The 16,954-nt window shown below is 28.4% G+C and overlaps 2 protein-coding genes across 7 annotated transcripts; one reads left to right on the top strand and one right to left on the bottom strand.

Moving 5' to 3' along the window:
- Positions 1–609: 609 nt before the first annotated feature.
- Positions 610–13,735, top strand: LOC130893510 (band 4.1-like protein 5). 6 transcript variants are annotated; one of them, XM_057799715.1, is made up of 13 exons: positions 610–988; positions 4,036–4,183; positions 4,424–4,600; positions 4,847–5,055; positions 5,145–5,338; positions 5,507–5,722; positions 5,902–6,071; positions 6,319–6,430; positions 6,488–6,687; positions 7,356–7,466; positions 8,326–8,429; positions 9,471–9,851; positions 10,045–13,735. In XM_057799715.1, exons 1-13 carry the CDS (start codon positions 842–844, stop codon positions 10,219–10,221), a joined length of 2,346 nt encoding a protein of 781 aa, XP_057655698.1. In that variant the 5' UTR covers positions 610–841; the 3' UTR covers positions 10,222–13,735. The 6 variants fall into 6 exon arrangements, with proteins under 6 accessions (XP_057655698.1, XP_057655697.1, XP_057655695.1 ...); XM_057799714.1 differs by having other exon boundaries at positions 640–988; positions 7,353–7,466; XM_057799712.1 differs by having other exon boundaries at positions 650–988; positions 6,304–6,430; positions 7,353–7,466.
- Positions 13,736–14,395: 660 nt separating this feature from the next.
- LOC130893511 (WD repeat-containing protein 18) lies at positions 14,396–16,943 on the bottom strand. The gene is made up of 3 exons (XM_057799718.1): positions 16,462–16,943; positions 15,174–15,508; positions 14,396–15,117 (listed from the first exon to the last, which is right to left on the bottom strand). The coding sequence occupies exons 1-3, from the start codon at positions 16,689–16,691 to the stop codon at positions 14,450–14,452; spliced, it is 1,233 nt and encodes a 410-aa protein (XP_057655701.1). The 5' UTR covers positions 16,692–16,943; the 3' UTR covers positions 14,396–14,449.
- Between the last annotated feature and the right edge of the window lie 11 nt (positions 16,944–16,954).

Below are 16,954 nucleotides of genomic sequence, written 5' to 3'. Positions count from 1 at the left end.
TGATATTTGATGTTATAAAATTAAAAACATTGAAATGCATGACGCCATCCCTAATTGCCGTTTCCCGATCGGTTGGTGACTTTCAACATAAACAAATTTTTTCTTCTCCTGTCGGATGTTCGTAGCAACTTTCATAGCTTTAGAAAGGAACCAATCACATCCGTTTGCGTTTGTCACGTTATTTTTACGTATGACGCTAGAGCGTGATGTTGGGGTTACTTCTCTTTCTGTTTATTTGTTTATGGTGGTATGTTGGTTTTGCTTGTTTTCACTTCATTATTTTCCATATCGTCTGTAAATACCGGATTACAACCAAAAAAGACAATTTTATGAATCAGCTTATATTTAAAACATTTTGACTGACACTTTTTCATATTTTTTCTTCCTACCTCTACCTTTCATATAATATTACGAATATTACTTTACTGTTTGTCAAATGCTATTTAATTTTTGCAATAAAATCTTCTTATAATTATTAAGATAATTATATTATTTAAATGTATAATTCAGATATCCACATGGGTGATAAGAGTTGCAGCACAATAGGCGAACTAGTATAATGATTGCCTATACCATAGATGAACTACATCTTACACTGAGTCGGTCTTTAAATGGGGAAAAGAACACAACAAATTCAACAGGTGGCTCTGCATTTTTCTACAGTTTGTTGGGTTGCCGAATTTCTCAATAACGTTAATATGGCTTCCTTGTATTGAGGGAAAGCAATACTTTATTCGTTGTAATTTGTTATGAAATGTAAATGTATGTTAGTTATTATTCTAACCTATGCATTAGACGCATTAGTCAAACATAAACGTGAAATGAGTTATAAGTGTTGAAAATGTTCCGATTTTTAAGTGGAAGAAAACCTAGAAATGCATCATCGAAAAGTACAAATGCAAAATCGAATAAAAGTGTGATAAATAAAAATCTGTTACAATGTAGGGTTATTTTATTAGATGGTACCGATTTATCAGTGGAATTGTCGGTAAGTATCATTTATAATATTAATTAATAATATTGAAATTTAAAATCCAGATGTACATTACTTTTTGTTTGTGTGGGCGTGTTGGTATACTAGATTATATTTATCCTAACTTGTCACAAACCTTATTTTAAAAAATAGTTGCAAACCTGTGATAAGCACATTGAATTAATTCTTCTAAATATATTCTTAATATTTCCGAAGATTCACGGTTTTTTAGGTATAAATAAAATGATTGTACCTACCATCTGTAGTAACATTTAAAAAGCCTTTATTAGTATGCTCTCAATTTTCAACTTGAATCCAAAAACCTTAAATTTTTATTCATTTGGTCTTTCTTCATACATTCCAATTCTTGCATTCCATAAATTAATTTAGTATTGTTGTATTTTGATATAATCTGTTGAAGATTTTCTAAATTTTATTTAAAAATATCTATTAACAAATGTACTAAACATTGAGTGATGTGTAAATTCGAATCTCAGTTTTTTTAAACCAATTGTACTTTATATAAAAGTGTTTACTCATGTAGATAAATTTGAAAACACTTCTTATCAGTAATTTAACATTCAGTATTACAATTATGTTTTTTTTAAGGTTATGCTCTAAAAAACGATATCAACGTATCTGGTGATAACTTTAAAGGAAACCCTCTTTTTATTTTGCAGGGGGAGCTTGAGACAACTCAAATATTTTGATAAGAAAGTCACAATAGATAACAGAAAATTTTTACACCAACTTTACTGCTTTTTCTAGTGATATATTAGAAGCTCATTATTATTATCATTGTATAACATAAACAAGTGAATCACCTCAAAAATATATTTATCAAAACAGGTACAACATTATACAACTGTAAAAATCTAGGTCACCAATTAAATTACTTTAACAAGTGTTTTTTATAAAGTTCAAAATTATACAAATTTTATAATGGACTAATAACAGTTATTTAATGTTAAAGTGAATCTTCCAGACTTGTATTAGCCCAACACATTAAATTACAGAGTAATTTAATTCACACATTACTAATTCTAAAATTTGGCAAAAATTAAGTTGAAGTTTGATTGATATATCCCAAATATTCAACCCTTAAAGTTTTTTATCTCAGATATACTTACTCATGCTAGTTATGTTAAAACAAATTTGGCTGTTGGTCAGTAAAGCAAGAACAAATGAATATTTCAATTCTTTGAAAATTCTTCCCTTCAAATATTTAAACACACACTTGACCAATTTCTAAAATCATCTGACTTTTCACAGTTGTTTTCTATTAATTATCATTAATGTTTACACCCATAGATCTTTACATTTTATCTGTATAACAAGTTTTATGGGAGCAGAGATGATCAAATATTCTCCCTTATTGAGTTTTCTGTTCATACTAAAACGTTTTTTGTTAAATATCAAACTATGACATCATCATCAGTACCATGTTGTTTAGTAGACACTATACAAGCTTTCTGTTATCTAATTTCAATATAAATGTTTTGAAAAATAATTTTTCACTAGTAATCTGAACTAATTGATGTATTTATATGATAACATGATATGCTGCAAGTATTCAAATATTTCTTTAAAATATTTAGTGACTTTCAGAAGCTCTGTCATTTAGTCAGAGTTTTGAAAATTTTAATGTAATAATAGTTGTAAAGTTAGAATTTGTATAACATAATAACTTTTTTATTTATTTCTAAATATTAATAGTAAATGAACCATAATTAATTATTATGTTTTCGTTTCAAAATAAATAACCTAATTCTCACAATTTTACACAATAAAAATAGTCTACCTTCTTCTCATGGGAAAATTGTTACCTAATATTAATTGTCCAGTATTATTACATATACCTTACTCTTTTACATATCTAATGTTGAATATAAGTTGTTATAAGTAAAATCAAGGTTTGGTTATCTTATTGCAAGTACCTTAAAGGTCTATTACAAAATATTATATTCTCTTTGATCAGAAATATAATAAATTCAGTATCTCATTTAATATATTTATGAAACAGATTATTAAGTGACAATCTGCAACGAAAATACACCTCTACCAAGAAGACAAAATTAAAAATATCACTTCAAATTTTTTAACATGTTGAGCTATAAATACTTAATTATATTTGATCTTTTGATTTACAATTTTAAAGTGACATACAACATGCTCTTTGTCCCCAATAAAAATATAAAGAACCTGTCTTTCATTAACAGGCCTGTAGTACAAATTGCAAATGAATATCAATGGTTTTTCGATAGGTATAATAATTCAATGTATAAGGGAGGAGCAACATCAAAACTAACATTTTCAAACTTGAAAATGATCCAAAAAAGCCTGTTTTAAACTTTTAGAGCTATTTATACTTTATAGATTGAACAAATATCTATAAACTCAAGATTTTCAAGTTGAAAGTACTAAAAAAATTGTGAACCCTAGATTTTCTTGATTTAAGGTTCAATATAATATTCTATCAAGATTTTCTAAACGTTTTTAAGGACAAAATTATTTCCTTTTGACATGAATTACAATTTGTTTACAAAACAAGTTTTTATGAAGTGATGTGTGACAAACAATTTTTGGTAAATACTTACATGGTATATTACAGTTATCTATTGGTTCTTTTGTTTGAAAATGGAAGTGAAAATTCATTAATTACAAACTAAGGAAGAAAACAATAATTATTGTGCTTAGTGGAACAGAACCAGCATTGTTTTGATCATTGACCTACAAGTAATAAAACAGTGTGGCCTTCAGTTAGTGGTTAAATATTCTTATATATTTGATTTAATATCTTTATGAAAGTGTTTAAATTATAATATACTCAAAGCTCTTAAAAACATCTAAGTTCTTCTATCACTAAATATATTTGATAAAATTTATTCTAATAAGAGAAATTTGAATATTTTTTGTTTAAATAATTAATTGAAAGCAGAAAGATCATTTATTAGGAATAAGAAGATATAATCGGGGGACAACTTTTTTTACCATCTACAATCTTTGAGAACACAAAATGACAAGTATTAGAATTAGTTTCAACCATAAATCTTTATTTTCAGAAAAAAGCAAAAGCACGAGATCTTTATGAACAAGTGTTCTACTCTTTGGATTTAATAGAGAAAGATTATTTTGGTTTGCAGTTTACTGATGCAAATCATGTTAAACATTGGTTGGATCCAACAAAAAGTATTAAAAAACAAATAAAAAGTGAGTACATACATCAAAATTAATATTATTGTTTCAAATTAATAAATATGTCTGAATAAAATAATTTTTTACCAAAACTGATTCTAAAATTATTAAGTATGGAATTAGATCATATAAATTATACTGAGGGGGACTAAAAACTCCTTGATGTAACAAATCGGTTTATTGCATTCATTATATCAAAACATTTTATATCAAAATCAGTGGTTTGATAGGATTTTTATTTATTTTTTTTTCCAGTTGGTCCGCCATATACTCTAAGGCTTAAAGTGAAATTCTATTCTTCTGAACCCAATAACCTAAGAGAAGAATTGACTAGATATCAGTTTTTCTTACAACTCAAATTGGATATTCTAGAAGGAAAATTAGAATGTCCTGACAAAACTGCTGTAAAATTAGCTGCTCTTGCTTTACAGTGTAAGTTAATAATTTCAAAATATTTATAAATGTTCAAAATATAGGAATATGTAGATACCTCAATGAAACTAGTTTTACAGTTTGATAATAATAATTATGAATTTTGAAAATATTGAAATATTGCAATAATTTTTTTTAATTTTATACAAGGACACTATTTTATATGAAGTCTTAAATGGAGTAGTGAACTTTTAATTGCAACGATAAACTCAACAAGTAATATTGTCTAATTTATTTGAAATACAGCTGAACTTGGAGATTATGATGAAACGCAGCACACTCCAGCTACGGTTTCAGAATTTCGTTTTGTTCCGAACCAAACTGAGGAAATGGAAATAGAAATTTTGGAAGAATTCAAAAAATGCAAAGGACTCTCACCAGCCAACGCAGAACAGAGTTATTTAAATGAAGTTAAATGGTTGGAGATGTATGGTGTGGATATGCATACAGTACTTGTAAGTTAAAAAGTATTCCCTGATGATAGTATACTAGTCTTAATAAGGATGGCCTCGATACTTTAATGTTTTGTTGGTTTTTATTTCAGGGAAAAGACAGTATGGAATATAAATTAGGCTTAACTCCAACAGGAATATTAGTTTTTGAAGAACCTAATCAAAAGATAGGTTTATTTTTCTGGCCTAAAATTGGAAAATTGAATTTTAAGAAAAAAAAGTTGACCTTAGTGGTAGTCGAGGATGATGATCAAGGAAGAGAACAGGAGCATACTTTCGTCTTCAGGTATGTTTGAGGAAACTTTTTTTTCTGTGTCTATAATGAGAAACTTTTAAATTAAACAGTTACGAAAAATCATCCGTCCAATGTTGTTGTTTGTTCCGACCTTACAGAATATTGTTTACAGTTTTCTTTTGCTGGCAGTTTTTATATTTATTCTTTCAAACATTTTAGGTTACACAATGAAAAGGCGTGCAAACACTTATGGAAATGTGCTGTTGAGCATCACGGGTTTTTCCGTTTAAGAGCACCCGTGAAAGGACCTTCGGCTAGACAAAATTTTTTCAGGATGGGATCCAGGTTCCGTTATTCAGGAAGGACAGAATATCAGAGTACATTCCAAAACAAAGCTAGAAGAACTGTACAATTAGAAAGGAAACCAAGTCAAAGGTAATCATTGTATCCAATATATTATTAGGAGAATTGAAGGGTCGTGGGGACGAAGAAAATCGTTTTTAACACCAAAATAAATAGAGGGTGTCGTGGAGTAGTTAGTAGCTTCCATTTGCTCTAACGATAGAACGATTACAGTAATTTTGATTCTAACTGTTCAAAATTTTTATTTTTAGATATGGAAGGAGGCAGAGTCACGTATTGCGAGAGAGGGAGCGGGAAAAGGAACGAGAGCAAGTGTCTTCCACTAGCAGTGAAAAATCTGCTAGTGAACCGATTTATTGCACCGTTAAAGATGATATTACAAAGAGTTTAACTCCAACACCATCGACCCCAACTCCAACAGGTATTAATATATTTTATTATCTAATTATTTCAATATTTCTTCATCTGTAGATAAATTCTGTTCATTCTTTTCTGATTTGGTTATGTCTCTTACTATCCCCTTCCCAATAAAAATAGAAAATTATTGTGCAAATTGCGGAGAATTTTGTTGAATAATAGTATCTCTAGGAGACAAGTTGATCAAATAATAACTTCGATCGAGACAATTTAGCAGAAAAAACTTGGAATTTTAGGTCATGAATCCGTAGGTTTGGTCAGTCAAAGCAGTTTCGGTAGGGCGTCGATAGGACAGAATAGTTTTGGAAAGGCATCTATTTGTTCAGCTGGAAAAGTATCACTTGGTGGGAGTACATCACAGAGGTAAGTTTTACTGTAGAATTATATATAGGCAATAAAACTAAAACACTTTTTTTGTAGTCCTGTACCATCAGTTAATAGTAGAAACGGAACTCTTCCAAGAAATAAACCAACTACACCAACATCTCCACTACCGCCAATTAGCCCAACTCCCTCAAATAATGATAGTCAATTGGACTTCCTGTTTAAAAGTTTGGCTAAGGAATCTCTAACAGGAATGGCTAGAGACGACAAAAGAAATGAGAATACTGAAATTGAAAGTAAGATAAATGTTATAATATTGATGCTGAAAAAAAACTATTGTTCATTATTTATACACATTTAATTGCTTTACATCCTAATTATATAGAGCTTTAAACTCCTTAAAAGGAGTATTAACAGCTCTTGGAGAGTTATTCTGATCCGTTTTTCACCATCTTTTCTTTTTTACTTATTTCTGCTAGAGAATATATATTTTTTTATCTTGCTTATCATCTTTCTCCACTAGTTTCTGTCTTTCATTATTTACTTTCTAGTTCAAAGTGTTCGATATTCAGTTATTTTAGTTTAATAGCTTTACATACCAATTATAAACGGCTTTAACCTGCTTAAAAAGAAATATTAATCTCTCTCCACCAAAGTTACCATGAAGAGATCTAATGCAAGCAGTGGTAGGGCAAAAAAACAGCTCTGGCTGGTAAAGTCCCTATAGGATGTAATTTATAGTTGCTTGGTAGTTCTATTAAATCTAACCAACATATCTACACTTAAGCTCATTTAAATGGGCTCCTTCAATCTTGTTTCAAGCTATTTTTTTGACATTTTCTGTTGAATCTCTGCATTTCATACAATAGTGGTTAAAATATGAAAATTAATTTTATTTCCACATCAATGACAATGTGCTTAAATTGAATGAAAATGTATAATAGAATTGTTATTGTTACAGCAGAAAATGATGGTTCAAAATCACTTCCAAATGAGATTCCGAATAATATCACTAAAATTGTTGGTGTGGCAAAACCGTTACCACCAGGACAAATTAAATGTAACATCTTGAAGGGTTGGTAACTTTTTATCGTTGCTCATATTAATTGTGGCAAATGTTTATTTCCTTTCATTTAATCACTTATTAATGATACTTATTGACGAATCTGGTTTAAAGTTATATTATTGATCAAATTTTCTGTACAACCTTTGTATATTTAGTATAATGAACTAATTTCTATATATTTATTTGTTTTTAAATCTTTTGTAATGGATCACTTTTTTCTGGAACTTCTTGAACTATTTGACAGTTAAAACTTTCAATAAGACACCATAAATGAAAAAATAAATAAATAAATAAATAAACAATCGTTTTGTATTGATACTATAAAATATGTAATGTGTGATAACCAGGCAACAACTTAACCATGAACCTCAAACAATTGTGGTTTTCTTAGAGTTTTAAGCTGTTTTATTAATTTAAAGTTCTCCTACCTTTTCAGTAGATATCAAATTCTAGTACTTTTTATTCCTGAAATTAAAACACATATACAATTTAGCATACAACATATATAATAATGAAAGTGATATCGAAATCAGTTAATATTGAACATCATTTTTCAAAAAAAAAATATAATTAGATCAGTTTTTCTGTGTGGATTTGTATATTTTGTAGAATGCCTTATCTCTCAGAATATATGCTATTGAAATTTTTGCTTCTCAAGTATCTCAATATCTTTTCTCCGAATATATAAAGTAGATTTTTTTTCCAAGTTTAGAAAACTGAATGATCATTTTATTTTTTTTATAATCCCTTATAAAAACTGAACAATTGTGACAATTAAAGTCAGTAACACTATCTAATCATTATAATTTATGATTTCACGCTTTATATATAAAAGTCTATAAATAATTATATTGTTATCTTCTTTTAGCTAAAGCTGAAGAAGAATTACAAAATCAAAAATTAACCAATCAAATGTTCGTTCAAGCAAAAGAAGAGGAAACTTCTTTAAATGCGGCAACATTTATAGCTGTGGTGAGTGCTATCATATTTGAATCATGCTTTTTAATATAATATTATTGTTTTTTTAACTATCATTTTTTATTTTTATCTTAAATCAAGAATAATAAGAAATTTTTATCATAAGGATTCTTTGTGTTAAGTTAACAACGATGCCTGAATTTACTAATACTGAAATAGCTAATATGCACTTTTTGTATGAATTAGCAAATGGCAATACCATGGAGACTAGGCGTATGTATGCCCAGCATTATCCAAATAATCGTTTACCATCTTCTGATATTTCTACTAAGGTACATATTCCTTTATAAGAGACTGGAATTTTTGCTAAATTAAAGATTATTGGACTACCCAGAAATGTGAGAACCAAATTATTGATAAACCAGATTCTTGAAATTATTTACCAACAACCAGAAACGAGTACTAGAAAAATTGCTGATAAAATAAATGTTTAGAATAATCTAAAAGATAATTTATTGTATCCATATCGCATTCAACGTGTTGCTACCTACTACTGACTATCTGTTCCATATACAATATTGCCAATGGACTTTAAATAAAATCGCAAACATTTCCCATTTTGCTACCAATATTCTGTTAAAAATCACATGCAGTTGTAGCATGTGAATAGAATAGAACTTTTCATCTTAAAATGGAGTGACAAAATACCCAATACAACATTTTAGATTACTTAGGAACTACTCTGTATATATATAGAATGTCTCGGTTTTCTCTGAAACGGTTTCATAAATTCTGATTTGTAAGAGCTGGGTAATGTGGCTACTATTATGATGGTAATTTACATTATAACAAATTTTTCATATTTCTGGAAATATAATTGAATTGTTATTGCATTTTGATTACCAACTAACATAAATATCACCATCATGAAATAAAATTTATCAAAATTAGTTTCTGAGGTTAATTGAGACATTATATATTAAAAACTTAGTTTATATTATCTGTTGTGTTTTAAATGTTGCTGTACTATTTATTTCGCTTTATGTTCCACCAGAGTGTGTGTTTTTGCTTCTAATAACGCTTCCTCACATTTAGGGCGGGGATAAATTAACTTTATCCGTCAGTGGTCCACCGAGTTTGCCACCCATCATTACTAATTCCATTTTAAAATCGCCTAAAATAATCGAAAAGGAATCAGTAGACGAAAACAAAAATAAAAACGAAGATAAAGATCACAAGAGATGTCCCACACCTGTAACTGTAACATTCTTTGGACAGAACGACGGTAAATTGGAGATCTGTAAAGTTGAAGATGAAAAAATCAATTTGAATCCGTTCGCTGATTTCTTGAATGATAGGAATGGTAATCCTTTTAATTCTATCAGTGTCTTTCATCCTAATAATCCGTTTTGTGATTCTGAAACTGACAATAAGGATGAAGTTGTAGATAGTGATTCAAAGGAATCTGATGAGGAAGTAAGTATCGCATTGCATTTTATGTTTTCATTAATAATGAAGGTAATAAATGTTGTTTCACTCGTTTTTAAATCAATTTTGTGATATTTCCGTGCTTATGTTGTTTCATTATACATAATCAAATTTTCTAGATACTTTACAAGTCTGTTAATATCATCCAAATTATTAAAACTGTGAAAATATTGAATTTCAGAATAAAACGAGCTTGGACGACGGATCTGAATCAAAACCAACAACTCCTCTTAGTCCTACACTCAGCAAAGTTTCGCCCTGGTTGGTTTCTTCAGATGTAGTTTCATCTCCAGTTTCAAAGGTCGATACAACTGAAACGACAATTATACGAAAATCTGTGATTACAACGCAGCTATGAGAGAATACTCTATATTTTACAGTATACAATGATCTAACTTGTATACTGGAGCTTTTTAGAAACTGCAATCAAATTTTAAGGTTATTAAACTTACATTTAAGATCGACTTCTTTAAATTTTTTATAAAAGTGGTATTGTTACTGTTTTTAAAGTGTACTAGTTTTGGTAAGAGGACCATGAAGTCTATTCCGTAACTTTTTTGGTTATAAATAACCAATAGTTATATTTAACGCATTGTTCGTATTCTATAATCTAAACTTTAGTCATACATGTAACCAACATCGGTTATAGAGTTGGTTATAATATTATATATATCGACAAGGTGTAACGATATAGAATAACTTAACTTCAATAACATTTTGTTTTGAGATTAAATGGCTATTTCAGGAAACTTTGTTGTAACTGTTTGACACAAAAAGGGACTACAGTAAATGACAAATTTTATAATGTATATAATCTTCAGGTTTATTTTCCACATTTAACTTTTAGCAACGAAGCACATCTAATGAACAGAAATGACTAAATAAGGATGCCGTTCATTCTCTAATAAAAAATATTTTACCATATATACATAAAGGTATAAGAATTTCATGTATTTCCACACATTTAAAAGTTTTACGAACACTGAACTTGAGACATGGATGCTAACATATGGATACAGGAACAATGTTTCACTTCCCCATCTGTTAGTTGTTGTATATCGAAGGTCTGTAACGTTTTATTAAATAGGTGGGTAAGATTTCCAACGGCACCAAAGAATATTAATAGAAATATTCAAATGTTTTATAATCAGTATGAATTTCCAGGAGTGATACGGTGCATTGACTGCACTCATATAGCCATTATTTCACCACCTAACCTTCATCCATTACATCCCGCAGGTCAGGGGCGCAACAACCTAACTCTCAAAAGGGGTGTCCACAGAATTCTTTATAATGAATAAAAGGTTGGCTTATTATAATTGCATTGGGCTTGTTTAACGTCGCTATGAAAAGTAATTGATTGTTGTAATAAAATAATTTATCTTTTTTCCAGATTTACAAAAAAACTGTATTCACATTTATAAATTCTTGAGCTAGTGCTACGAATTCTAAGGAATCTAATATGTATTTATAAACGTGGAAAATTACTTAATCTTTTTCGTTCATGGTACGTTTAGAGGCCCAAGCAATGCACTGAAACTGCGTTCAACTTCACAAGATGAAGCAGGACTTGTCATTAAAAGTTCAACTTCTGAAAACATATCTCTGACCATAACAAAATTATCTATTATTACAAAGTTTACTATTTTACTATTGAAAAAATAACTATACGCCGATAACATAACCAAAAAAATGTGCTCCCTGAAGTTAGTTTCTAGTACCAACATGGTTGAAATCATATAATGGCAAGGATAAGGAAATTAATCGGTCAGTTAGTTTTAAACAGCTTTTTATTTTTAACAGTAGATCAAGCAAAACAGTGCAAGCGGCCATTAATAACCCAATGGTTACAAATAACCGAAAAGTTACAGAATAGACCACTTTCACTTATATTTTAATCACCTCAATTTTTCTGTTACATTTTTGTCTTCTACAAGGGAAACTGCTTTTCTTGAAGGTAATTTTTTTTAATTCTTGATAACAAAATAAATACAATTATTTCGATTGGTTTGCAATTCATAGTTTTTAAAATATTGAACTATGCCTTAAATATTTCGATGTTAATATTAGTAGTTCCAAGACTAGGGTGTAGTTGGTGAATTACTTTAGGCCATAAATATGTTGCATTGGTCTCGAATTTGTTTCCTATAAATCTTTTTAATTTAAATAAATGTTGCAGATTATGCACTATTTTTAAATTTAACACATTTTAGTATTTTTACAGTGAGATATGCTAGTTTTGATATAATAGTTTGGCTTTCATTATTATGACAGTCTAGAATTATTTATATTATATTTTAGAAAAATAATAGTACAGCTTTTGAAGGGGTAAATTGAAAACTTTATTTTATTTTACTATTTTTATTGCAGCGTTCATATTTTAGTAGTGATTATAAAATAATATTGTGTAATTGATTATAACTCACCACTTCTCATGTAAATACATGGTAGTTTTTGAGTCAAAATGATAATTTATCTACAGAAATTCTGTTTCTGTCCAAAAAAGTGCTCCTGGTATATATCACTATTTTTTAAACATTTCAATTGAAACGTATTTTACTACAATTTTTACATTTTTCCATTAAATCAAGTATATAATAAAATAAATGGATGGAAAATGGTCACATCTATAGTAGAAGAGTCTTAAGGGCAACACCACTGAAGAGCCCGGTTTTTGAAGATCATTTTTGGAATATTTTTTCAAAAAAACTTTATATCATATGCAAAATCTAATTAGATGACTTTATTATACATGTTCTGAAGTAATTAGTTTGATTTTTCCAGACCGTTTAAAAACAAGCATAAGAGGAATTTTTAGCACCACTTTCGTCGTAGCTATTGATCTGAAACATGAAAATCAAGTTTTTTTTAATTTTTGAACTAAAAGCAAGAGAATGACAACTTCACGCTTGTTTTAATGATAGTGACACTTGCTTATTTTTGAAATTTTTGGACAATCAAATGCTAATGAAGAAATATGGTCTTGTGTTTTGGTGTTTCGGAGATAAGTTTTGATGAACCTCAATCATGAAAAACTTCTCTGCATAGTCATAGTGATTGGAAACACAATATTTTGAAAGTGACAATTTCAAAATATGAAATCCGTGTCTAAGCCGTTAGGTAGTTATTTAACCTCTCAATCTACCCCTTTAAAAGAAATATATTCATTTTTAAGAAAAGTGTACAAGAATGACCAATTTCGATAATACAATCAGCTCTAAAAACTGATATACATAATTTTAAAACGTATTGTCTTAAGAGTTATATTTTTTTAGATAAAATTAATTTATTGTACTTAGAAGGTTTATTCTTTCAATTGATTTTATTTGTAATCATTTTATATTTTATTGAAAAAATCTATTAGTGCCTTTTTACAGCAATAATTATTGATAATATGCCATGTGTACTTAAATTTCGAAACTTTTACATTAACAGGTACAAAGGTATATGTCAAATTCGTAGTAAATATATTTTTTTAAATAATTTCAGAATCTCATGTGTGAATTGTAGAGAAAAATCAGCCTGCCATTTATTTGCAAATTAAAATCTTCTGAACATTCTCGGTTGGGTAGATGCAAATATATTTTTTTTTAGAAACAGAATACTTGAAGTGCCATTCCAAATCAGAAAAAGTGTCTTCTTGTTCAGTAAAATAATTATACGTAAAATGACATGAAACAAAATAAAAGATAAATTTAATTCCAAAACTTAATAATTTTTTAAAAGTACCATTTTGGCATGCATTTTTGTTTTACTGTTCATCAAGATCAACTATATAGTATGCTTCCATGTCATAAGACTTTCAAAACATTATAAAATTTGTATCCGTCCTTTATATTATTCCTAAATAAAGTATTTATATATGTTTTTTATTTGATTCTTTTTCTGTTATTATCTCTCCCTGTCTATCCTTTAGAAAATGTTGAGATTTATTTTATATAACACATATCAGGAAACTTGAAGTATCAGGATGTGATTATGTATTTTCTTATAAGTAGTGTTTTTTTGTGATCAATATATTATATATCTGGACTATTTGAGAATCAAAATATACTGAATTTTTCAAATATTATAAACATTTTTAATGCTTGTAAGGCATTGTCACAAAACAGTACTTTTTTTCCAAAAAAAAAAGAGACAAACTTCTTCGGTTTGACCAAAAAACAAAAATCATTATACATATTTAATCTTCTTAAGATCCTAGTTCAAATAATTACAATTTTCTTAAAAAAAACAAGCATTCTCCAAGGATATTGGTACTCACTGATTAAGCCATGTATAATCTATTGGAAATTGCTAGGAATCTGCGGGTACTTTTGTGATTTCAAGAAGTTAAGCTTTTCCTAATGTCTGAGTGCATTGTACCATTTAACCTTGCAAAATATTTTTGCATATTTCAATTGTGAAAAAATCTGCACCTGGATTTTACAGTACGAGATGAATCTGGAATCTAAATGAAATAATACAAATAGTAATGTCTTTAGGAGAGCTAAGCTCACTAAATCCAAAATGGAAAAGAATGAACTATACAATTGTTATCAAAACAAACGATTTAATATCATTTAAAAAAATTTATTTGATGTTTTTTATTGCAACGACTTTTTTGCAAGTAACACAGCTGTCTCATACAACTGCTTATTAACCCCTCTTAATTTCATATTATCAACGATTAACTCCTTTCTATTTTGGGCATGACTCAATTTAAAATCATCCTCATCGTCTTCTAAATCTTCATCTTGCATTTTTGTCACTACAAGTTCTTTTGATGTGTCAATAGTTCTTTCTAAACTTTGAATTATTACTTCGGGTTTAATGGTTTCTGCAAAAAAGTTTTCATAACTTATAACAAATCTTGCATTAGTTATTGGACTATTGTGTTTTATTTGTTTTAAAACTTGTCTTAGTTGAACATCCCATAAATAAACAAAGCTGTCCAAGCTTCCTGAGGCTAATATAGTCTCTGAAGTATTCAATGCTAAACATACAATTCTTGAAGTGTGTCCACTCAATGTAATACTAGATTTTTCGTTTACATGATGTGTTAAACCTTTTGAAACTTCTTTTAGGGAACATTCTTTTATATTACCAGTTTCTGTACCAACATATAGCGTACCAAACCAAGAATCAAATATTACACTTGTTAAACCATCTTCAAATACTATGTTCCGCAATATTTCACCATCTAGTAAATTATAAATACGGCAAGTTTTATCTACTGATACAGTAGAAAAGCGGGATTTTGTTCCAAAAATACCTGCAAAATAAATTGACTTAATTTTTGATGATGAATTACTTGTATGGAATACTAACCTATGTGAAGGTCTTTTATGGCCATGGAATGATCCTTTTTTATGTACAAAGGCTCAACTTTCCCCATTTCACTTTGGGTTGAGAAATTACTTGAAAGTGTTACCAAATCATTCAAACAGTAGTTAATCAATAAACCATCTTGTCCACCAATGAGTAAAAAATTACCATCATTAGAAAATTTTATACAAGTGATTGGCTGAAAATGTTTCTGTTGAACCGATAATAGCTTTCCGGACGATAAATGCCAAATATAAACTTTGCAATTTATTCCTACAGCTAAATACGTATTTTCGGGACATACTGCTAAACAGTTTGCTGGTTCTGGTAGAATTAATCTAAAAAACATTTAAATTGTTTATTTAAGATGTATATACCTAAATTTAGGCCTCTTTTGATAGAAAATTAGATTCAAATACAGAAAAAACTTGATAAATAGATACTAAAATCAATTAAGGGACAAAACAGAAACAAAATATTTCTCCTTACCAAGGACTTTACCAACAACTATTGAATTATTTCAATAAATATATTATAAATCATGAAGAACATAATATATTATCAAAAAATTTCACTAAACTAAAATCTAAAATACCCAAAACCAAATGAAATTTTATATTGAGTAACTTGTAATGATTATGTACAGAGGACAGACATCTCAGTATTTACAGAATATATTAAACAGCCATCAATATGGTAAAAAATGGAAAAGAATTAACAAACCATATTAGAAAAACATACTTCAATTATTGAAATTCTTGAAACAGAATCAAATACAAAAACCAGAATTTTTAGAAATTGTTCACATAAATAGGAATGAGAGAACATTCAATGATAAAAAAAGATCTAAAAAAAATTGACTAGAATTTATTGTTCTATTTTATAAATTTCAATGTAATTTGATTTATGGCTGCTACATATTTTTGAATTGTCACAATTAAGGAAATATTGTTTTTTGTGGTTAAAGCAGATTTTTGTTTTTGATATTCATGTTGGCGATATATTGATTAGGATAATGATAAAAAGTGTTAAGTAATACTTTGATAAAGACCTGGTTGAAACATTGATGTTTCTCTGATTTTTTAGACAAGAGACCTGAAATTCACCTGCTTTATCAAGAAAAACAACATAAAAAAAGGTGTAAGAAGTTAAAAGTTAGAAAAACATATGGTTTTTAGCGTGGTATGTGTTTATTAATAATCATAATAGCTTATATTGTCATGTAAAGTAAAATAAGCATAAAAAACAGCTTGTCCGCATGGGAATCGAGTCATAATATATTCGTAAGTACCTGAAATTTTTCACGATGTCTTGATTGTTTAACAACCATAAATGTAATAATGGTTTACCCAATTGAGAAGCTAAAAAATAGTCTCTTCCTACTAATTCAAAGCATTTTGGGGCTACAGAACCTCCATTTTTGTAATGTTTACGTACATTCAATGTATTGTAATCCCATAAGCACGCTGAGAATTGTTGATCTGATTGTGCAGTTGTAATTAACAAATCACTAATTTCCATATTTATTTAATAAGTTTTAATTTATATTAAACTTAAAGTTAAATCATTGTATTCAAAATGGGGATATTAGAATTATTTGAAATAATTTCAATTTTAGGCCCTTTTTCGGTTGACTACATGTTGGCTTATGTTATCGTTGACAATTTGACAAATGTACAAGTCTAATTTTGATATTCCATCGATCACATATTTTAAATTTTCAACTCTATAAACATGAAAAAGTATCTCATTTTATTTCAAATAAGTAATTTCATTTTCATTTT

The sequence above is a fragment of the Diorhabda carinulata genome, chromosome 4 (genome assembly GCF_026250575.1).
Source record: "Diorhabda carinulata isolate Delta chromosome 4, icDioCari1.1, whole genome shotgun sequence".
NCBI classification, from domain to species: Eukaryota; Metazoa; Arthropoda; class Insecta; order Coleoptera; family Chrysomelidae; genus Diorhabda; species Diorhabda carinulata.
The sequence above is the reverse complement of the archived record's forward strand: the minus strand, read 5'-3'. Positions and strand labels throughout refer to the sequence as shown.

Excerpts from the sequence above, each read along its gene's own strand:
- LOC130893510 (XM_057799712.1), top strand. The coding sequence starts at position 842 with ATGTTCCGATTTTTAAGTGGAAGAAAACCTAGAAATGCATCATCGAAA. Across the intron at positions 5,339-5,506 it reads GAGCATACTTTCGTCTTCAG|GTTACACAATGAAAAGGCGT; the intron begins GTATGTTTGAGG and ends CAAACATTTTAG. Across the intron at positions 6,431-6,487 it reads GGTGGGAGTACATCACAGAG|TCCTGTACCATCAGTTAATA; the intron begins GTAAGTTTTACT and ends CTTTTTTTGTAG.
- LOC130893511 (XM_057799718.1), bottom strand. The coding sequence starts at position 16,691 with ATGGAAATTAGTGATTTGTTAATTACAACTGCACAATCAGATCAACAA. Across the intron at positions 15,509-16,461 it reads GACATCGTGAAAAATTTCAG|ATTAATTCTACCAGAACCAG; the intron begins GTACTTACGAAT and ends AATGTTTTTTAG. Across the intron at positions 15,118-15,173 it reads CATAAAAGACCTTCACATAG|GTATTTTTGGAACAAAATCC; the intron begins GTTAGTATTCCA and ends TTTATTTTGCAG.